General features: G+C 40.6%; 1 protein-coding gene across 1 annotated transcript in view; it reads left to right on the top strand.

Annotated features, from left to right (window-relative positions):
* Positions 1-23,786, top strand: part of tyw1 (tRNA-yW synthesizing protein 1 homolog (S. cerevisiae)) — a 143,118-nt gene extending 119,332 nt beyond the window's left edge. Inside the window, exons 15-16 of the mRNA XM_080210647.1 lie at positions 6,352-6,519; positions 21,951-23,786. Coding sequence (XP_080066773.1) covers positions 6,352-6,519; positions 21,951-22,169 — 387 coding nt within the window. The 3' untranslated portion in view covers positions 22,170-23,786. The remainder of the gene's footprint in view (positions 1-6,351; positions 6,520-21,950) is intronic.
* The last annotated feature ends 293 nt before the right edge of the window (positions 23,787-24,079 follow it).

Genomic DNA, 24,079 nt, shown 5'->3' with positions numbered 1-24,079 from the left:
TTAGCACCTTTGTGTCAACATTATTAAAATACTTCAACAGGAATGTGATGTAATTGTGTCAATATTTTACTCATCCATTGCCAATGATGATGGATGTTTATTTTCCAGAATTCCTTCCATTTTTATAAGCAAAGTAACACACCCTAAAAACTGGCACAATCATTTCACCACACACACACACACACACACACACACACACACACACACACACACACACACACACACACACGTGTGTGTGTCTACCAGATACTTCCACATAAAAGTAAAGAAAATGAGTAACAGGACGAGGAGAAAAAAGACAAATGCATCTCCCAAAGTGACATCAATTTTATTTTCCTGCTCTTCAAGTATGATCAAGCAATAGCTTTTAATTTTGACAGGACACCAGATTCAATGAATATAGTACTATTATCAATTTACATTTTTGGCACAGCGGGGATATGGCAGGTCTATCTTGTGTCTTAAGCTTGATGTGATATGCAGATGGTGTAGAATCTTTAGTTGAGTCTCCTTCGTTCTGTTACAAACCAAGATTTTCCCCAGATAACGCCCCAAATCTCTTCATCAGTATTCACCGAAAAGTCCTTTTTTTCCCACATCTTGCATATTCATATTGGATCAAGAGCATAGTATGTCATAAAACTTACTAATTAATTGCTTTGATTCCATGCACAGTAAGATTTTTTTCCCACTGGGGAAACACTGGCAGTAAGGTGCAGGGATGTTTTGTTAAGAATGAAGTCTCTAAATTGAAATTATCTAAAAAGAAAAAAATAATGTTTTGGGATATCAAATTGTTGACACAGTTACTCAAGATTAAGGAGGCACCTCTATACAGATTGCCTAGTCTTGTCAGTCCCCTATCCCTCCAAATGTCAAAACCATAGTCCATGAGGGCTGGTGGAAAATCTGGGTTACCCTGTATGGAATAGCAGAGGTCAACATACAGCTTCCCTCCAAATTGTGGACCATCCTCCACATTGTCTGCGAATTAGTGATTATTGGGTTCTCTCATTTGTCTGGTGCAGTCTTAAAATCTAAGAAATAGCAGAGTTTGTAAAGACTGATCAACTTCAATATCGAGCCAGTCGAAAGGGGGGTCCCCTCTTGTCCATTCTCGTCTAAAACTAAGATGAGAGGCTAGTTGATACAATTTTATATTTAGTGCACCAAGGCTTCCTTTTGAATTTGGAACTTGTAATCTGGTCAATTTTAAGTGAGTCTGTTTTTATTCCATATGAAGGAGCTTAACCTCCATTAAATTCCTTCAGTTCCTTAGTAGAAAGTAAAATTGGTAGCATCTGTGGAGGCTACAGCAACCTAGGTAATACATTCATCTTAAACAATGCTATCCTGCCCAGCCATGATATAGGTAGAGAGGACCAGTGATGTAGATCCTACTTTATTGATGTAAGTATGGGGGCTGAGTAAAGTTTGCCATATACATTCTGACTGAATTAGAGGGTAATCGATATACCCAAATAGGGTATAAACCCAAATAAACTCTGAAGTGAACCATCTGATGGAGAAAGGAGCAAGGGGAGGAATTCTCCCTGAAACCTTCCCGATGGCATGGTCTCAGACTTCACAAAATGTATTTTGTAACCTGAGAAGGAGCCAGACTGATTGACAATGTCAGTAATAGTATGAACAGAGATTTCCAACTTAGACAAAAATAGTAACGTGTCATCAGAATACAATGTAATCTTATGCTGCTTTCGCCATCAGCCAAGCCCAATATCGAAGGGTTCTGTCTCATTGCCTCGGCTAGGGGCTCGAGGGCTATTGCAAACAACAGGGATGGTGGGCAATCCTGCCTGATCCCTCACTGAAGACTAAAATTATTAACTCAATAATTGTTAGGGAGAAATTGCTTAAAGTGGATTTGTATGAAACGCAAACCCCACTTGCCACTCCCCACTCATCCTGACCAAATTTCCGTGGCATATAGAATAACTAGTTCCATTTCATTCCACCCGGTCAAATGCTTTCTCTGAAATCACCAAGCCACCTACCTCGTTTTTGAGAAAGCTGAACATTGTGACATGAATATTGGCCACATATAAACCCAGTGGATAACCTTGAATACTCAAAGGAAGATGCTTTCTAGACGCAATGCCAATATCATAGGGAGTAACCTTAAATCTACATTTAAAAGTGTAACTGGGGTATAGGGTGCACATTCCACTGCACTTTTGCCTGTCTTCAAAATTAAAGAGATATTTGCTTCTCTAAGTGATCGAGGCAATCATCTTGTTTCAAATGAATGGCTATATGTGCCAGTCCGAGGTTCTATTAGCATGTCTTTGAATTCCTCATAAAGTTCACTTCTATAGCCATCAGGTCCCAGAGCCTTACCAGACTGAAGACCCCACAATGCAGATAATACTTCCCCTTAGAAATGGGAACCTTTAAGGTCGACCTTTGGTCTTCAGTCATCGCTGGGAGTTCAAAAGAAGAAAAACATAATTTCATATTCATTAATGCATCTCTAGACATCTGTTTGATATAAATTTTCATAAAAACTCTCAAATGCCTTGTTAATATCCTCAGTCTTTAGCATCCTATTGCCCTTTGAATCCCTTTCAAAGGAAATAATCTGAGAATCTACTTACTTCTTTGTAAGGCAAGCTAAATACCTACTTGGTTTTTTTGAGCAGCAAGGCAACAGAGTGGTTAGCACTGCTGCCTCACAGTGCCAGGGTTACCGATTCAATTTTGGCCTTGTGCAAACTCTACATTTTCATCGTGTCTGCGTGGCTTTCCTCCAGGTGCACCGGTTTCCTCCCACTGTCCCAAGATATAAGGCTAAGTGGATTGGCCATCTAAATTACCTCTTAGTATCCAAAGATATGAAGGTTAGGAGTGAAAAGACAGTGGGGGCAATTCTCTGCTCATGCTGTGAACATGCTGGGGTTGTAGAATCGTGGGGGAGAGACCATCGTGTATTCAGCGTCAGGGAGAGCCCCCTTTGGGATTATTCCCAATATCCGACGTAATCTGATCCCCATCCAGCGAGGGCGTGAATCAGGTTAGCATATTTAAATATGCTGTATTGGTTTTAAGCTGGAATTTCCCTGCTCCCAGGATTCTCCATCATTTAGTGTCAGCGGGAACCTGACGCCAATCACTACTGGTTTCCAAAAGCAAAACCTAGTCATGCTGGGGGAGGGGTTGGGGGGGTGGGGGGCACTCGGAGGCCATTGAAGTCTGGGTGATCGGAGAAATGGTAGAATCCTGACACCCGGTTTCCACTGCCAGGTGACCCCATAGAGGGGTGTAACTCACTATGGTAGCAGGGGAAGCCTAACGCCAGTGAGTGAGGTGTATGGTCTTAGCTTGTGTACAGAGTTGCCTGGAGGTCAGGTGTCCTGATCTCCGAGGAACCAGCTTTGCTGGCATCTTTAGGTCCCCACTCCAAAAAGAAAATTCTAAGTATGGATGACTTTAATGACAATCTCCCCAAGCTCCAAAAACATTTTGAAGTGTGGTGAGTTGCAAACTGATTCGCACCAACTCTCCCAGTGGGAACTTCACCAGTTTTCCCGCTGTGACCAACATTTAGAAATGTTTCGGGAAAATTCCACTCAGAATCTTTTTCCTTTTAACAGGTTGGTGTATTCCCCACACATTCCATGAGCAGGGTCTCACTGTAGCTGCTGCCTTTTACCTGACATTGATCTTCCTGCTCAGGTGTGCACCAAAACTCAGCTTCCACATCCCCAGCTACACAAGAAGCACCAGCGACATGCTATATAGTTAAGTTCTAGTAAGTTAGACTGGTCTGTACCCTTACAGAAAAAACAGTTACCAACTAACAATTCTTCTAAGTTCTCACAAGAACTATTACAAACCACAAAGCAGACAATCTTAAACCATTAATTAAATGTGTGGCCTTGTTGAACTATGCCAGCATACCTTCCATAATTATACCAAGGACCCTTTTTCTTTAAAAAAAAATAAATGAAATGTAGTTTAAAGAGGAAGAGAACGAGAAAGCTAGGCCTTCACTCTGTAAGCTAATCTCACCTATCGAAGCTGTGGTCCTTTGCCCACCTCCACTCATAATTATCACGATAAGAATGACGGAAGCCAGATGTATACAGTGCACACAGCTTTTTATAGTGTGTGTATAGTATAGGAAGAAGGATATTTCTCATACAGCCTAGTATCATACAACCTGCAAAGCGCATTCCTCAACTAGAAAGAACAGGCTGAAGAATATTATTCATTAAAGACAAGTACAAGTCCCTGCCATTCTTATGTACAATACTCGCTGTAGTGCTCAGTTACTACACCATCCCTGTCAGAATGTTAAGTGCCAGCCCAGAATAAAAGAAAATTATAATGAAAATGGACAGAGCCTAGACTTTACAATCAACTTAAATCTGTTACTAATGATATTCAGCCGCGGGATATGAATTGTTGCCTTCCATGGAGTTAACAAAAGCCATGGCTTTAGCCAAGGTGTCGAATGCTTTTGTAGAGTTGTTGAATGCCGCCCACAGTATGTCAGAATACATACAGTAGGATATATTGTGCTCCAGTGGCTTTCGACTACCTCCTAATTTCATTGAAACCCTCAGGCTTTTGTTGTATTGCCACTGAAAAATCTTGGAAGAGACCTTTGCTCCATCACAGAACAAGGCCCCACCAAGTCTAGCTGCCTCCATCTCTTTTTGACGATCTTTGAAGTTTTTGCAAATGCATAATTAAGGGCCCAGCACATTATTTGTCGATAGGCCTCAAAGCAGGTGAATGGTGTGCTCATTCTAATTTAATACTCTCAGCTTTTGTTTCTGTGTTGCAAAAGCTTGGTAGCTAGCTCTCAGCATTAACTGGGAGCTTACCCTCAGCTTCTCCTGGCAAACCGATAATCCAAATAATTTCCTCTGGCCTCAGTCTCTAGATTGTTTAGATTATAGAGTCCCTACAGTGCAGAAAGAGGCGATTTGACCATCAAGCCTGCACCAACAACAATCCCACGAATGCCCTATCCCCGTAACCCCATATATTTACCCTGCTAATCCCCCTGACACTCTGGGACAATTTAGTGTGGCCAATCAACATAACCTGCACATCTTTGGACTGTAGGAGGAAACCCACACAGACACGGGGAGAACGTGCAAGCTCCACACAAACAGTGACCCAAGGCTGGAATTGAACCCTGGTCCCTGGCATTGTGAGGGAGCAGTGCTAACCACTGTGCCACTATGCTGCCCATTGATGCTCTGACATATTGAGCAGTTGGATCATAAGCAGGCCTCTAACGAGGAAGTTGCTTTTTCCACAGTAAAAATTTTGTCCTCATCTTTGTCAAGATCTTACCAGTATTCTGCAGTTCTGTAGCATGAGCACGGATATTTTGTGCTAATAGACCGAGTTTCTCATCAGTGGTTGTAATAATGTTAGCAGTCATCAGCTGTAACGCCTTTGAAAGTGTTGTGTCAAGAACTGGCTCATTCACCATGTTGAAGAATTGACTCCTTCCCAGTTGACTCCAACTGCTCTCTCTCGTCATTGGTTTTTCTTTTTACCATGAGAAGACTCTGCTAAGTTTACTTCAGGAAGCAGAGATGACAGAGCATTAATCCTTGGTGCTCCTCCATAGCATTCCCACAAAAGATTTTCTGTGGTCTTTTTCTAGTTCATCTTCGACCCTCTCCATTCCTCTACTCTAGTAAATACTCTAATAAAATAACTATTAACCAAAATTGTGGAAAAGGTAAGTTGGCAAATGTATGATAGGTATAGTAAGATTTACCAGAGGAGTCTGCTATGTTTGTCCCTTCAGATCCACCCCCTCCAACTGTAGGGAAGTACTTGGGGGCTGGAATCTTACCTCTGATCACATTGGTGAGCTTTTCTGCTCCTGTTGCAGTAAACAGAGATTTTTAAAGTTAAAGATTTTTTTAAGTTTAAAGTTTGTTTATTAGTGTCACAAGTAGGCTTACACTAACACTGCAATGAAGTTAATGTGAAAATCCCCTAGTTGCCACACTCCGCCTGTTCGGGTACACTGAGGGAGAATTTACCATGGCCAATGCACCTGACCAGCTTAGACAGTGACACAGTAATCGAACCCAGGTCCCTGGCATTGTGAGGCAGCAATCTAACCACTGTGCTACACTACATTCTCTGTCCTTGCTGCAGCAAGGCGTGAATGGCTGGTAAGATCGCGCACTTGGTGTTTTCTTGCCACTGCTCAAGGCACAGCCTGCAAACTCACTCCATGGAGAACTGTTATGAGGGACAGTGCTTAAAACTGCACATTGTGCATCAGAGCCATCTCTTTAAGTCAATGTTAGGTTATGTAAGATGGTATATTGACAATGTTTTAATTTTTTTTAGGGAGTGACATATTGTGGTGAAAGCTCAGCAAGTAATCTGACTATGGCTAATGTTCCATGGCATGAGGAGGTTGTATATTTTGTCCAGCAGCTAGCTGACCTTCTGACAGACTATGAAATTGCTTGCGAACATGAGCATTCCAACTGCCTCCTCATAGCGCACAAAAAGGTGAGTGAGTGGCATTTAAGTTTTACTATTTAATCTGCAAATAGCCGTTGTTCTGTTAATTTACAAGCTGAAATTTTGAGAATACCTATAAACTCATTCTAAAAAGCTTGCATAATTGAAAATTATGCAATGAATAAATCAAATGCTTTTATATGAATATTATGTTACATTGTTGGACATTTTCTGGGAACTGTTTGGAGTTTGTCTTGTGCTTTGTGCTGTGTGGTTGCAAATGTACATTTTTCGATGCAGGTTACAGTGCCATGGTGTAGTTATGAAAAGCTGAGATAATCAGTCATGTGCAAAGATTTGCTAATTGTTTTTTCTGTTATGCTGCATGGAAGACAGATGGAAGGTTGAGAGGGAAAGCGATCCACAGTTATCAGATCCTGGAAAACAATGAGTCATGGAATGCTGATATTACAAAAAGAGGCCATTCAGCTCATCATGTCTGTGCCAGCTCTCTGCAAGAGCAGCACAGCCAACCCTCACTCCCAGTCCTTTCCCTGTAGCCCCACAATTTCTTTCTCTTCAGGAACTTACCTCATTCCCATTTAAAATCTATGATTGACTCTGCTTTCACCAGATCTTTGGGCATTGCATTCCAGATCCTGTAAACTCGCTGCATGAGAAGGTTTTTCTTCATGTCACTATTCTTTTTCTTGCCATTTACTTTAAATCAGTAATGAGTTAGTGTAACATGAGCAATTCAATTGCAAAGCAATTTTCTGTTTGAGTTGAATTTTTTATCTTGTATTTTTTGATGAGAGATTGATCCATTAAAGCCTTTTCATTGAATTTGATGCAAACCATTCCGAAATAGATGGCACTTTCAAGATTCAGTACTTTCATAAACCATTCCAGGTTCACAATGCTTGGGATTATTATCCACTTTGGCTGTACTTGGGAGATTATGTCCAAGATGTGCTCAAAATTGCACTGATTAGGTTACAGGGGTGGCACTACTGCCTCACAGCACCAGGGACCCAGGGTCAATTCCCAACTTGGGTGACTGTCTGTGTGGAGTCTGCATGTTCTCCCTGTTCTGCATGGGTTTCCTCTGGGTGCTCGGGTTTCCTCCCACCGTCCGAAAGACGTGCTGGTTAGGTGTGTTGGCCATGCTAAATTCTCCCTCAGTGTACCCGAACAGGTGCTGGAGTGTGGCAACAAGGGGATTTTCACAGTAACTTCTTTGCAGTGTTAATGTAAGCCTATTTGTGACACTAATAAATAACATTAAAATAAATAAACTTTAATTTCAAGTTTCTGCTAAGATTTACTTACATAATCACAAATGCAAAATCTTTAATAAAAATGAAATGTAAGTGTTTCTTTAATTTTCTTTCCATTAAGGAAGTATCCTGTTATATATTTGGGAGTGGTAACCTGCTGCAGTTCCATTAACACAGTTGAGAATAAGTTTGTCACTGAAATATAAAAGTTTTAATAAGTGTCAGAGATGGCTTAAAAATGCCATGCAACATGTTGCTGCCTATTCCCATCAGGTTCTCTTTCAAGCGTGTAACTAAAGTCCATGATCATCCCCAATTACTACAATATTACGATGGCATCTGTTATATTGTAAGTACAATTAATCATGAATCAAAATATTTCACTATTGTCAGGAAAAAAATGGTTGTGAGACACAGCCTATTAAAATCAGAACTCCCATCAGCCATCTTATTGGATGGTGCAGAAGGCTCTCGGTAGATTGGCCTGCTTGTACTTAGAACAGTACAACACAGGGACAGGGCCCCTCGGCCCACAATGTTGTGCCAAACATGACACCAAATTAAATGAATCCCTTCTACCTGCCCATGGTCCACATTAGTTTAATTTGGAGTTCTTCATATATCCTATTTATTTTCTTTTATTTTTGTCCATTTTAGGAAAGATAGTTTTATTCATGCTATGCTGTGCCTTTGATTACATGTACATCTGATGGTGAGCATCGCTAATCTCACTGAATTTTGAAATGATGTGCTTGTGGCACCTGCCGCAATAGCTGAAGAGTTCACACCTTCACAAAGCATTCAGACTCTTGATTAGTCCGTTTGTTAGTTACAGAGAAAGCTGTACCACACCCACAAATAGATTCATGCGGTGTAATTGAATTGTACAATCATAGAATGATATAGTACAGAAGATGACTATTTGGCCCATTACACCTTTTTTGGTTCTTTGGTAGAGATAGGAATTAATTCCTCCCCTTGCTGTTCCATCAATGCCATGAACATTGACCTCACAGTAATCTAACTGTGGCCATAGTAATGACTTGTATAGATGTAGTATTGCCTCTCTGCTTTTGTAAATGGAATAGACCATAGTTATTTCTGGTAATAACAATAAGAAGCTACTTCATAAATTCATGATTATACCCTATTTACAATCCCAAAATATTCTATTAATAATCAAGGCACACATTATTTTACATGCTTTTCTGTTCCACCTCCTAAGGGGCTTCTATTTTAGTGTCCCTATCTGTGATATATACTGCAGCAAAGCTGGACAGCAACCCTACAACACTGCAAAATATGTGCTCACATTCTTCAAAGCCTAGAAGGAAATCAGTAGGATTTGCAGCACAGAAGGAGGTGATCAGGCTTATGATAATTCTGTTATATTTAAACAAAGGATGAATAGACTGGTCTGTGTTTTCCAACAATTTCAAACAACAGATTTTGTTCAAGGACAAGTAAAAATTTTGCATATAATTTTCAGAGCTGAGCTCAAAATGGTAATTTGCATGGCTCCAAGTGCACATTTGAATGTACGCAAGAAGTTAGAGGAGTGGAAAACTGTGTATATGCAAAACTTAAAGGGTTGTGGGCAATTATAGACAGGGAGAGTGTCAGAATACTTGACAAGTATTCTTAAAACCTTTTGAAAGGCTTAAAAGGGATTTAAATCCATTACTCAAACATAAGGTGGAAGGGACTGAGAATCGAAATTTGCTGATGACACCAAGATTGGGGGAAAGGCAAATTGTGCGGAGGGTGTGGAGAGTCTGCAGAAGGATCTAGATAGGCTGGGCGAATGGGCCAGGAAATGGCAAATGGAATTTAATGTTGGCAAGTGTGAGGTGGTCCACTTTGGTAGGAAGAATGGTAGGAAGGACTATTACTTACGTGGCGAAAAACTGCAGCAGGCGACGGTGCAGAGGGACCTCGGGGTCCTTGTGCATGAGTCGCAAAAACCCAGCTTGCAGGTGCAGCAGGTGGTCAGGAAGGCGAATGGGATGCTGGCCTTCATAGCGAGGGGGATTGAATATAAAAGTAGGGAGGTCTTGCTGCAGCTGTATAGGGCATTGGTGAGGCCGCAGCTGGAGTACTGTGTGCAGTTTTGGGCGCCGCACCTGCGCAAGGATATTTTGGCCCTGGAGGGAGTGCAGAGGAGGTTTACTAGGCTGATACCGGAGTTGAGGGGATTGAGCTATGAGGAGAGGCTGAATAAACTAGGCTTGTACTCGTTAGAGTTTAGAAGAATGAGGGGAGATCTCATTGAGACGTATAAGATGATGAATGGGATGGATAGGATAGAGGTGGAGAGACTCTTCCCGCTCAAAAAAGACAGTAGGACTAGGGGGCACAGCCTCAAGATAAAGGGGAGGCGGTTTAGAACGGAGTTGAGGAGGAACTTCTTCACTCAAAGGGTGGTGAATCTCTGGAATTCTCTGCCCGTTGAAGTGGTGGAGGCTGCCTCGCTAAATATTTTTAAGAAGCGGGTTGATGGGTTCTTGATAAGAGAGGGGATTAAGGGTTATGGGGAGAGGGCGGGAAAGTGGAACTGAGCCACAACAGATCAGCCATGATCTTATTGAATGGCGGGGCAGGCTCGAAGGGCTAGATGGCCTACTCCTGCTCCTATTTCTTATGTTCTTATGTTCTTAAATGACAAGCAAAAATGAAGAGAAAGGCAGTCCAGGAGTGCAGTTAAGTTGTATGCCCAGCTTAGTTATTTCAGAGCTATATGTGCTTCCAATGGGATCTTCAAAAAACAGCTAGCATAAGTTTAGTTAGGAGGAATCATATTTACTGATTTTAATTGGGCAGCACAGTGGTTAGCACTGTTGCTCACAGTGCTAGGGACCTGGGTTCAATACCTGGATTTATATCCCAGCTTGGGTCACTGTCTGTGCAGAGTCTGCACGTTCTCCTGTGTCTGCGTGGGTTTCTTCCTGGTGCTCCGGTTTCCTCCCAAAGATGCGCAGATTAAGTGAATTGGTCATGCTAAATTCACCCTTAGTGTCAGGGATACTAGCTGGGGTAAATGCACAGGGTTATAGGGATAGGGCCTGAGTGGGATTGTGGTTGGTGCAGACTCAATGGGCCAAATGGCCGCCTTCTGCACTGTATGATTCTATGAATAGTTTTTTTGAAGAAGTGAATGATTGAATAGAAAAAGACAAAGGAATAGATGTATATCAATTTTCAGAAGCCATTCAACAAGATCTAATATGGGTGGCTTGTTACAAATGTTCAAGTATCAGCTATAAATGATTAAGTGGAAGATGGTGGCGTTGTGGATTGGACTAGTAATCCAAAGACGCAGGCTAATGCTCTAGAGACATGGGTTCAGATCCCACTACAGCAGCTGATGAATTTAAATTCAATGAATTTAAACCTTAATAAATATGAGATGTTCCAATCAAACAAACTTCCTTAAACAAAACTCTGGCCACAAGTTTAGCACAGAAAATACTCATGCTCGTGATGCTGGAACTTAGTCCTTTGGTTGGATGCTGCAGTTCTCTTGAGGCGCACACCCATGAGCACTCATGAAGGTAAAAAACCTCGCTTCCAGCTAGCGAGCAAATGTTCTGTTTGGTTGAATGTCCAAACCCCTTGTAAACTAACACTGCAGCCAAAAGCCAAACTAAAAATGAAACTTTGAATTCACGATAAAGGAAAAACACTGTCCAAAACACAGGACCTGCCAGCCAGTCTTCCTCTTAACACAAATTAACAAAACCCCATTTAAGTCATTAAAGCATCAATAAAAGGACTACTAACAAGACAGCCTGGCAACAATGACAAAAAACCAAAGCTGTTTAACCGTATGGAACATGATTTAAAAAATACATTTCTTAAAGGTACACTAGCATCACACAGCGATGAGAAGTTTTCAATATGAGGAAAGAAATGAAGAAACTAGAACAGTGAAGGCTTAAAGAAGATGTAATTGAGATATTAAGAATTATGAGGAAATTAATAATGGCAAGTAGTCAGCAACTAGACGACATAAATTTAAGACCATCACAAAAGGAAACAATGTATCATTGTTTGTATAGTTGGACATTGGGTCCCAATGCTCATTTTTGACATCTAATACTATTAGCTAAAGTTGCTTTACTTTATTCAGTTCTGTTACCTTACCCCTAATCTCATAAAGCACTGTTATCCTATGTATTTCCTGCATACAAAATTATAAGAAACATACTTGGTTTAAAAGAAACCCACCAACATTCTGTATGCAGCCTGTTGCATTTTTTTGCAGTTTCACATGATGGAAAAAAAACATTGAAATCAAACTGGCAGATTTTCCACATGCTTAGCCCCTAAATTCGAGCTTGAGTACGTGATGAGATGTTGGTGTGTATCAGATTTATGAATTCATGACATGCATTGAAAGTGGCTGCCTACAATCTAGCAATATCAAATATCCATGGATTTCAATACATTCCTTCACAGTAACGCATTTACTAATCAGTTTTAATGCTGCATTTCATAATGTTTATGAATAATGATCTCACTTATTACCACTGGTTTCTGCACAATTTGATTTCTGTGCTAAAATTACATTATTAGAGAGTACTGGAGTGCAGAAATCAATCTTCGATTTAATCTGACACAGTACTGCAATGAAAACTGATGAATATAAATTGAAAACAGGTGAGGCCAATACCCCACAAAGCCAAGACAGTTTGTAGACTTAAGTGTTTGCAAGAAATAATATTAATGGTAGGTACTCTGGATTCTAGTGCACTATCTGACGTAGTCCATAGCAATGACGTCAAAGCAGCGATATCAGATCTTCATATTGACAGCTTTGTACATTTTCTGCAAGTAATTGTCCTTCAGGTCAGGGCCAGATTGTTTTATATTTTCAGATTGGAGTCAAGCAAGCAGCAAGAGAAATGAATTTAAGAGTAAGGAAATCAGGTACCATTCTTATGGATCTGTTTCTTCTGTATCAGAATTTATTTGGAAGTTTTAAAGTTTTTTTATTAGTATCACAAATAGGCTTACATTAACATTGCAATGAAGTTACTGTGAAAATCCTCAGTCACCACACTCTGGTCTCTGTTCAGCTACACTGAGGGAGAATTTAGCATGGCCAATGCACCTAATCAGCACATCTTACGGACAGTGGGAGGAAACTGAAGCACCTGGAGAAAACCCAAGCGAACCTGGGGAGGACAGGCAGACTCTGCACAGACAGTGACCTAAGCCGGAAAATGATCCCAGGTCCCTGGTGCTGTGAGGCAGCAGGGCTAATCACTGTGCCACTGTAGCACCCACAAGTTAAAAGTTCTGCAGAATTGAAGAAGTGTTGGTGTAGCATGTTCCGTCAATTGTTCTTCTATGACTTGTATTTGAAACTAGACTGATTTGATGTCACCTCCCTTTAGTGCTGTCTTATTTCAGGACTTTTCATTGGCCATTTACTCTGATTGTCTTGGAAAAAGAGCTACATTTCAATGTTGAGTTTAAAGCGTTGTATACACACCCAAGTTAGAAAAGGAGGTGCTGAGATGATGGGTGATTAAAATACTGATAGGTTAAACATTAATGTTCTTCCAACCCTGAAAAAAAATTGACTTGTTAAGATGTCTCAACAATTGATTAACATCTAACACGATTATATTGGATACTGCATGGTCTCTGCAGCTTATAAACCCTTCTGCGCTATCAGAGCGAATGCCAAGCCCAATCAAAGCTGTTGTTCTTGCCTTTTTAAAAGACCCTCCATTTCTAACACCTACCTCCAGGCAGCACCCATGCCATGAACTGGGCTCAGAACTCGCCCTCCCCAGTCTAACTGGGCACTTGACTTTTTCAAGTTGCAATGCAGGCAGAGGTCAGGACCTGAAAATCTTCTGGGCATCGGGTTCCAGATGGGAATTGGATATCCAGCCCCATATGTCTAATATTTATAAGACATCTGGACAGAACCTTTCCAAATGCTTTGGAAAATTAATCCACTGCATTTAATTTATCAATGCACCCTGACATTTTCATCAAAAACTAGATTGTTTTTATGCAAATCCATGCCAGCTATCCTTCATTAACTCATTTGTTTCTGGATAAGTTTCTTTTTATCATTCTTCTGGAAATTCACGTCACTGGCAAGGCCAGCATTTATTGCTCATTCCTGGTTGTTGTTGATAAAATAGTGTTGGGTGTCCTTCTTGAACTGCTTTAATTCGTTTGGTGATGATGCTGCAACAATGACTTTTGGTGAATTTCGTTATAAATTTCTAAGTTAACTGTTTGTGACATTACTGTACCTTTAAGAATTTTTTTAAAATCATGTTCTCTGCAGTTTTTAAGCAGGCTCTTTGGTTTCATTGTGGCACTGGCTTTCTGCTAAAAGTCCCTTTTGCTTCAATGGCTTAAATGGGGTTCTGTTTATTTTTACTCGGGGCCTTGGGTACTTTCTTGGATTTTTTTTAATGACCCTGCATTGTGAGGGGGAAGATTGATTGACAAGTCAAATTCAGGTGGTTCAGCCCCAGGAGAATCCAAGAATTCACTTTCAGTTTTAATTTAGTGTCAGAAGCTGTCCTGATTGTCAGGTGGCAGGCAGGTTTTCTCTTTCTGTCTCTTCCCGGTTTTGTAAATTCTACTGGTTGGCTGGAAGCAGGCCTTCCTGGAGTGAAAATTCTGCTATTGATGTTTTGCTGGTTGGTACCTAAAGGCTCTCTCCCTAGTGTTTTGGAAGCTGTTCTGACTTCAAGCTGGTCTGTGTGTATATCAAGAGGACTGTTAGAAGTTACAAGGCTGGGAAGTCAGAGTTTCAATTATCAACCAAAGGACTAAGTTCCAGTATCACGTGAGCATTTGTATTTTCTGTGCTAAATGTGTGGCAAGGATGTTGTTTGAGATTTGTTTGGAATGGTGTTTATCTGTTAAGGTTTATGCAATATCATGGTTGTTTTTTTTTCTTGTTTATAATTGGTAAAAGTTATTATTGCTAATTTTTTTTCTATATGTATTAATTGCATTCTTAAATGAACTTTGTTTGATAAAAGCTCCCTAGTGGGTCAGTTGAATCATTCCTGAAGTGAACCTCTCATGCTCACCCTAGCCAAATTTAAATTGCAAAACTTATGATCCAGGCAGCCTTCATAAAACACTTTGGAGCTTCTGAGCTGAATTATAACAAGTTGTAATAGAAACTGTCTGTTCCTGTTTGTATTTAAATCCCCCATTTGTGGAGGCACCATGAATAACAGGAGGGTTTATTTACCGTGTCATGTTTACGTGGACAGTTTCTATTATCAACATAACATCTGAATAGAAATAAAAGTTAATTTGTTTATTAATCACATGTAGGCTTACATTCACACTGCAATGAAGTTACTGTGAAATTTCCCTAGTTGCCATAATCCGGCATCTGTTCGGGTCAATGCGTCTAACCAGCGCATCTTTTAAACTCTGGGAGGAAACTGGAAAACCTGGAAGAAACCCTCTCAGGCACTGGGAGAACATGCAAACCCCACGCAGACGGTGACCCAAGCTGGGAATCAAATCTGGGTCCCTGGCACTCAGGTAGCAATGCTTACCACTGTGCTGCTATCTAAATCAGAATATGAATATTGTTGAAAAGAGAGACAATGTATTTTTAAAACTGGCAGTGAAACATGTTGGTGTAGCCTAGTCCAGCTTATCCTCGCCTTTTAACCTCACTTCACCTGAAGAACCCCACTGCATCTGGTCTTGACTCACTGGGGCAGCTTTGATTTGGGGCAATAATGTAGATGGGTGGGTATCGATTTAACTTCCCTCTGTGCATTTCTTCTCTATTTTCACTGACATCGATGCTCAATATTGCCCTTTTTTTACACTATCGCCTAATGTCCAAAGTACCCCCACAACGTGCAGGGCTAGAAATTATCAACTAATTAAAAAGAAATCATGTTTGGAATCTAAAGGAATCCTGTTGCACTCAAAAGAATTCAGATGATTTTGGAATTGCAACAGATGTTTAAATAGGCCATTCATAACTGTGCCTTGTGGTTGGGAGAGCAGTAATATTTAATGCAGTTAAATTCCTTAATGGATAGTTGTAACAGCATTGACAATTATTTTTGATAGTCAGAAAGATTTAATTAAGCTGCATACCCCTCATTAGATTGCCTTTCTTCCAAGACAATAGCATTGAATTCCTCATTTAATGAGCTACTCCCATGGTAAATGCTGATGGATGACATTTATTGAGGTGGAGAAAAGGCATGAGAAAAGATGCATCTATTAGGGCTGATGATCTATAGAATATAAAACAATGCAAGATAAAATATGCACTGCATCCAAAGTAGCAATGACAGCATTTGAAAGAATAAGTATTCGCATTGGCAGCAAACAAGACCAGCATGTTTTCCTGTTCCATTGGTCTCATCCTGATCAGGTCTGATGGTACAGAATTCATAACAATCTTCCTGAGATTACTTGGGAAATAGAAAGGTGACTGAATGCAAATTTCCTGATGCATACATAACAAATGAGATTCGTATTATTATGATTGTGACGGGGGTAAGCTCCCAGACAATAATGCAAAGGACCAAAATAAATGGGAACACAGCATGATATTCCCCACTTACTGGCCTCTCCCTGGTGACTCTGGATGATCTGTACTTAAGCTCTATTTAAAATAAGTAAATATGTCTCCTGTATAGCTCAAGGCAGAAAGTCTATGGCCAATCCCTTCCACAAATGAAAATGATTTGTCACTATTGCATGTAGACCTACTTTTGCTGGCCAATTGTTAAACATTAGCTTTTAGAAATTGCTGACAGCAAAGCAGTCAGTGAATACTAAATGTGAAACTTATTGAAAGGAAATTTATTGTTAAAGACATCTTGTTTATCTGATTAATAAGTGAAGGAAGTACATTTATCGCAATGTCATCACTCAAGCTATTCCACTCTTCTCAACCCTGGCACCTCTGCTATTTTAGATCATTATTATCCTTCAGCTTTGACAGTTAGCACAGGAACCATCAGGTTTCACAGTATTAGATTATTTCTATCTGTTCTCTACATATAGCCTTCAATTTTGATCCTAATCTAATATTTCTCCAGTGTTTCTGAAGAAGCTAATCAATGTAGCTCAGTGGGAGCTTGTTTCACATGTTGGTAACTCTGAAATGTTTTAATGTTTATTCGCATTTGAGCCTTACTTATTTGTGCATTTTTTTTATCTTGTGGATATGTTCTTGAAGATTAATAGCGTGATCTTAATGGGTTCAGTAAGATTGTGTGCAAAGTCAGAAGTCTGGTTCGCACCCAGTTTGATGCTGCCCCAATGTTCCTGGCCCCGTTTTGCCAGAAAGAGCACAAAATTGATTTGCATAGAATTGATTTCATTTCAATCTTATTAGCGCATCCTGCACAGCAGTTTATGACCATTAGTGAGGATACACCAATGAGAATCACAGCTGGTGTCCAGTAGTCCACCAGGCGTGATGGCCGTGGTGGGGGGGATCGGAGGCCATTGAAGCCCCCAGATGGTCAGGGCATGGCCAGGCAGTGCCCATTGGGCAGTGTCAGCCTGGCAGTGCCCACCTGGCATCCTGACAGTGCCTAATTGGACACCGTGTCAGGGACATTGCCAGGGGTGTGGCCTGAATTGTTGGGGTTATGACCAGGGTGGGGACTTTGCCTAAAGACAGGGGACTTAGCCGATGGTGGGGGGAGGGGATGTTTGCAAGGGGGAGTGTGGGGGAGGGGATTATGCAAAGCACAGCATAGAGGGTCTACCAGGGAACTTTTTGGGAGACTCCTGATGCCCTGATGCTGGTGACCTGTGTTGGTGTGGGGGGAGAACATGCTGCCGCTGAGGGGGAAGTAGGGGTGGGAAGAGGTCTTCCAGTTCATTGAGATATTGGGGACCCTATGCAATGGCACTCAATGGGTCTGTAGCAGTTTTTTTCAGCGAACTTAGCATGCCCTCCGCCCCCTGCCCCCGGTTCAAATCTCCCAGCTGTCAGCTGTGTGGGAAGATTGCAATGCAAACCACCCATTTTCAGACTTTTATGATATTTCAAATTTTTTGGGAAGATCATCCCCAAGTCATCGGTTAACCTTAAAGAATGCACCTCACCATTTCAGTATCCTATCCCTTTTTCCAGTAAAAACAAGTCCATATGAAAATCCCTCAGTAATTTATAGTACTTCAGTCCTGTAACCATTTTTTTGGCAATCTTCTCTGCTTAAATGCATTAGAATCCTTTAATCAATGAAAATTGTAAATGTTATATCACTAATGCTCTACAATGTTAAAAGTGCCTTTTTTCATTTAGTCAGATATCTTTGAGATACATCTCCTATTTTACTAGGCTTTTTGATAGCGGTTCCATATTGTTTGAATACTTTATTATCGTGCAAGTTGTTATCCCATTAGTCATTCTATCTGTTCATTTGGAACATTAAGATAAATGTCAAAATTTTCAGTAAACATTCGAAGCCTTTGCAGCCTCTCTGCAGATGTCAGTTTAGTTGTCCTTTGCTGCTCCTATCCCAATACCTGGATCTTTTTGCAATAATAAGGTAGTTAGAATTGTGTGTAATACCATAGGTGGAGAGGACTTGCTCTGTACACTCTCGACCACTTGTTGAGATTTTTGTTGTATTGCCAAAGATTCTGTTGTTCGCTTTACTGTCGCTCCACACTGTGCTGATGTCTTCTGTACCCACAAATCCCTCTCCTGTGCTGTTGCCTATAGAACAAATTACATTTGAAACCATCTGAGATTATAGAGTTAAGGAAGAGCTAGGCCGGGATGGGATTTGAAAATCAAGGTATTGCTTGACGCAAGAGCCCAGTCAACAAGTATAGGGATTATAGCAGAATGGAACTTGCATGGGCAGCAAAGTTTTGGAAGATCTTAGGTTTACATAGGATAGAATGTGGAGGAACCAGCCAGGTGTGCTTGAAATAGTTGAGATTGGAGGTAATAAGGGAACAAATGAGGGATTTGGCAGCAGGTTAGCTGAGATGGGTGACATAGGGCAATGTTATGAGATGGAAATGTACTGTCTTGGTGCTGGCACAAATATGAGGTTGGAAGCTCACCATGGAATCAAATGTGACAGAGGTTGTGAGCAGGCTGGCTTAATCTCAGGCTGTTGGCTGGAAGAGGAATGGAGCTGCTAGCTAGGAAATGGATTTTGAAGCAGGAACCAAAAACAATGATGCATCAGTCTTTACAATAATTAATAGGCGAAAATGTTCTTTGTGAACAGTGGTGACATTAACAGCTGACCCTGAAGCACTCCATTATTTACCATCTTTCGTCCAGATCCAGCGCTGTATACAACAGGCATTTGCCCTCTGTCCTTCAACCAGTTTTATTCTGTTTCAGAAGCACGGTGGTGCAGTGGTTAGCACTACTGTCTCACAGTGCCTGGGACCCAGGTTCAATTCCAGCCTTGGGTGACTGTGTGGAGTTTGCATATTCTCCCCATATCTGCATGGGTTTCCTCCAGATGTTCTGGTTTCCTCTCACTGTCCAAAGATGTGCAAGATAGGTGGATTGGCCATGCTAAATTGTCATTTAGTGTTTCAAGATGTGTAGGTTGGGGAGTTAGTGGGGCAAAATCATGGGGTTAAGGGAATGGGGCAAGGGTGTCAGATAGTCGGTGCAGACTTGATGGGCTGAATGACCTCCTTCTGGACTACATGGATTCTATGATTCACTCCAAATATGTTGTGCTTACCAGCTTAGAGAACCAGTGTATCATACAAATAAAGAACATTCACTGAGTTTCCCCCTTTTTGTTTTTCTTGAAGACTTGTCATGCATGACCATTTCCCAGAAAGGCATTTTATGATTCTACAGTTCTCTATTTTGCCAAGTGGTGGTACATTCATTCTTTCCAAATGGCGTCCAGTACTTAGCGTGCAATGGAAGTTAGGTTGACCAGCCCCTAATTCCTTGTATTATCTTTGAGCCAAATTTTACAGATTGGTGTCACATTTTATTTTTACCTGTCCTGGGGAACAATCTCTCTTTCTAAAGTTACTCAAAATATACCTGTTTGAATATGGTTTCATTAGCTACTTCATTCAGTTCTCGTGTGCTGCATTCCAGAGAGTTGAACATGTAGCCTAGGCAGAGATTTCCAAACAAGTGATAACTGGTGTTTTGGTACTGTCACAAAGCCATGCTTACGTCACATAATGATTTTTAATCTCCTGGCTGGAAACATGAATTGAACTTTTAAAAACAGGAGAGGTAAAACATGGACCAAAGGATGGCATGAGATCACAGCCAAAGATGGATGCCCCAATTTGTATATAGTACATTCCACATTTAAATCCATTGGAATAGAGACAGGAAGTTTGCAAACCCACCGAAGGCAATGGCCTCCTGTGAAGTGTGAATGACCTACATCTGTCTGTGGTATCAAACTGTTGGAGATGAGTGATTAAGACTGGTCACTTGAATAATGAGACCCTGGCTAAGTTAAGTTCATAGATATGAGTTAATCCAATTACCCTTGGAATATAAGGACATGACCCTTGGAATACAGGGGTGTAAACTTATTTGAATACCCCTGGCAGTTTGAGGATGAGCCAACTCTATGTAAGTTTTAAGTACATAAATTCTAGGCAAAATGGAGGACAAATAGCTGGGAGAAGACTTAAGTGGGGTCTCCTTCCTGCCTCCTCTCTCTCCAACCCACCTGGAAAACCTCAAGCCCAATTGTACACCTGCTGCAGGCAGAGATTTCTTAAAAGAATTCAATCCAGCATGTCCAGAAGGAAAAATACAACTTGGCTGCCTACGTCTTTAGATCAGAAGTTGTTACCAAAGCAATACTGTTTAAAATCCAAACTTGAACAGGAAGAATTTCAATGCTGAAACTGAAAATGGCTTTTCCAAAGCTGGGAAATAACCTCTGGCTGGTAACTATTTGCTGTATTTAGCTCATAGTTGTATAGTGTAGGATGTTGCTTGAGAAAAGGGATGTTTCTCAGAGTTCAGGAAAAATAGGTAGTTGTGAAAAAGGGGTAACTTCCTGAGAAGTGTATATAGCCATTATTGTAGTTAACTGTACTGTTGTAATGTATTGTCTCTTCTGTCATGTATTTTCTTTTACGTTAATAAATAGTCTTTATTAATTGATCAGAACATGACTTTACCAGTCCTCCCTGGTTTGCTTATCTTTTTTCACATTATACAAAATTTAAAAATATACACCACTAAGAAGTGGTGTTCCAAGTTTTGGGATACCCTCGCATTTAATATCAGCAGGCTTTTTAACAGAATGGTTATGTGCACGTTTATAAGTCAGAGCATATTTTATTATTTTATTTGGATTAGTTTAAGTATATAATAACTCTAACCTAGAAAACCTGTCTTATTTTGTGATCACACCACATAAACAGTGTGTATCACTAAATTGGCAAGTATATCCTTTTCCAAAAATTGAACCCGTTATGGTCAAACAAGGAGAACTAATAATAAAGGAAGGCATTTGACATCACCCGATTGTAACAATACTATGCACCAATAATCTTGGAATTTAAAAGACAATGCCCATGTTTCCCTGATGCACTCTTTCACCTTGGTGCACATTACAGCCTCAGTTTGAAAATCCAAGCTGACATGACGTTGAAGTATTGTATTGTTGATTATGCCATCTTTCCAATAAGAAATTAAACCAGGACTTCAGCTGCCCTTTCATGTAGACTTAAAAGCTTCATGAATACTATTTGAAGAATTAGTTCTCCCTTTATCCTGACCAACATTTATCTCTCCAGCAACATCATTAAAACAAATGATCTGTTTGTTTAACTCATTGCTGTCTGTGAGATAGTGCCTTGTGCAAATTTGTTACTGCTTTGCCTACACTGCGATGTGTGAAAAGGTGCTTTGGGATGTATTAAAGAAATGCAAGTTCCTATTTCTTTACCGTGTCCAAAAACAGATTTTTTTTCCCCTATTACTTTCTTTATTCCTGCTAAATTAGAAATTTCCCTTAACAATTATGTTTGATACTCATATAGTCCTCTCAATTGAGCTAAAAGTTTGAGACCTGTTGTCACTTTGAGACCTGGCGATGTATAATAAATCCCAGAACTTAGTCACTATCACTTAACTCAAACCTGAACACTGTGTAACAGAGGTTGGTTGAAGATTAATACAACCTCTTTTCACTTGAGTTTTCTTTTAATGGAGATTTCTGGTTTTCCTTGTTTTAGTTCAAAGTGAATGGAGAATGGTGGACTTGGATAGACTACGACCGCTTTCAGCACTTCATCAAAGATTATGAAGAGAACAATGGCACCAAGATAATCTGTGCGGAAGATTACATGGCAAAGACACCAACCTGGGCACTCTTTGGAGCTAAGCAGAGGGGTTTTGATCCTGTTGATACTCGCTTCCTAAGGAAAAAAAGGAAGGACATCTCTGGTTGTTAAGACTATTCAGTTGGACTTGGAAATGTTGTCACAGAAGTTCAAACAGGATTGTGCACAGTTCATATGGTTCTTAGAGCAGCCATATATTAGTGTTGGAATGGATTTGAGTGTAAACTGAAGAATTTACCAAAACACGCACATGCAGAATAAGACATGCATTGCAGTCAACTTAAAGAGCTGTCAACTTACAAATATACATGACAATGTTGTCAACATAGCTGTCAAAATCAGGCATATCCAATCTGTGGCCTGTGGGCCACAATCCCGCTGCCTTAAGCACATGTATCCGGTCTGCAGAGCCAGTTTTCAGACTATGGCAACGCTCAATGAAGGATTCAACTGAGAACAGCTCCTCCAGTCACAGGCTGTTTCTCTCCTGTGTTTGCTGCTGATTGGTTCACCAGTAAGCCTATTAGCAGCAAATACGGGGCATGAAACAGTCTGTGATTGGAGGAGTAGAATGTGAAGGTGAAGGAAGATATCTTCATAGCGTGGCTGTCTTTGGCTATGCTGTCTCTCCCTCCCTCCCTGTCCTGGCGCTGGCCCCTAAAGAAGTACATGAGTCAAGATGGAGTAGGTGGGGAAGGCCTTGGGGATCAGCAGTCGCAGCAATAGTGCCTGTCTGGGTGACTGGAGTTTCAGATATGGCAGGATAAAGAAGCTTGTCTCTTTACAGTGTACCAATTACCTCCTTACTGGTTAAGATGTCCAAACCTCCCGTGTGTGTGTGTGTGTGTGTGTGTTGCACAGGTCCACATGCCTGTATGTGTATGGCTGCAAGTCCCATGTAACTTGCATCCAATCCCATAGCAGTGCTCTGGTCCCTACCTCTTCCCTGGTGACCAGGACTAGGGGCCTAGCCTGTCTCTGTTTCTTAATCAAAAAAGTTAACTCCGCTACTTGGCACTTTTTATGTTAATTTTTATTGTTTTTTTTGAAATGATCAATTTATTGCCTTGACATTGAAATTCTTTTTTGAAATTTATGTTTAATGTATAACCAAACCTTATCTTGCCGAAAGTTTCTCACCAGTCCCTTGACTGAGGACAGAAGTGAAATGTGACCCCCGCCCCCCCATGCGAAAAAGTTGGACAAGCCTGGCCTAGGGCATGTTTCTGTCATTGTTTAAACTTTATCATCTTTTATGCAGCTTTCCTGTCAAATCCCCGTCAAATTATCTTCATCTGAGTTAGTGGGCTGTCCCTGTTTGCTTATTTCTTTACAGCCATCTCCAGTGCAGCTCTGCAACCTAACCTGAGTGTTGGTAAGGATCAGAATTGGAGGGGCAGTACTGGATTTTCCCCTTTAACAATGAAGCAAAGCTGAGGCCAGGAACACATTTCACATGTTTGACCTGTCACAGAGCTGCGTTGGAGATGATTGGAAAGAAATAAACAGCAGGACAGCCCATTAATTGACTTGTAAACTTTGCTGTCAGAAATTTCATCCTCAACAGTCAGCGACAGTTAATAATGATGCAAGTTGTTATCAATTGCCTTAACATGTCCCATTCCTGTATTTCCTGGTTAAAATTTAAACGTTTTACAATTATTATTGTAATAATTTGTATACAGAGTGTGATAATAAATGTCGTTACTCTAATTTCTATACTTTAAAGTTGCTAATGGCAGTAATTCATCAATCAAATGGTAGTTATAGAATCGTCCAGCAAAAAAAAGGAGGGCTCAATTTGTCTGTGTTGGCACTTTGTAGGGGCAATTAATCTGCTCTTTCCGCATAGCCACTGCAAATCTTTTTAATTTCACATGTTCATCCTAGTCCCCTGTTGTATCTGGTGCTTATCTAATTGTCAAGCAGTGCATAATGATCTATAAACTTGTACCTGGTTACCATACACAGTGCATTGAGGCCATTGGAGACATTCTGAAAGCACTGCAGGATGTGAGCTG

The sequence above is a fragment of the Carcharhinus amblyrhynchos genome, chromosome 23 (genome assembly GCF_965287045.1).
Source record: "Carcharhinus amblyrhynchos chromosome 23, sCarAmb.v2.hapA, whole genome shotgun sequence".
NCBI lineage: Eukaryota > Metazoa > Chordata > Chondrichthyes > Carcharhiniformes > Carcharhinidae > Carcharhinus > Carcharhinus amblyrhynchos.
This window is presented reverse-complemented; position numbering and strand designations above follow the sequence as displayed.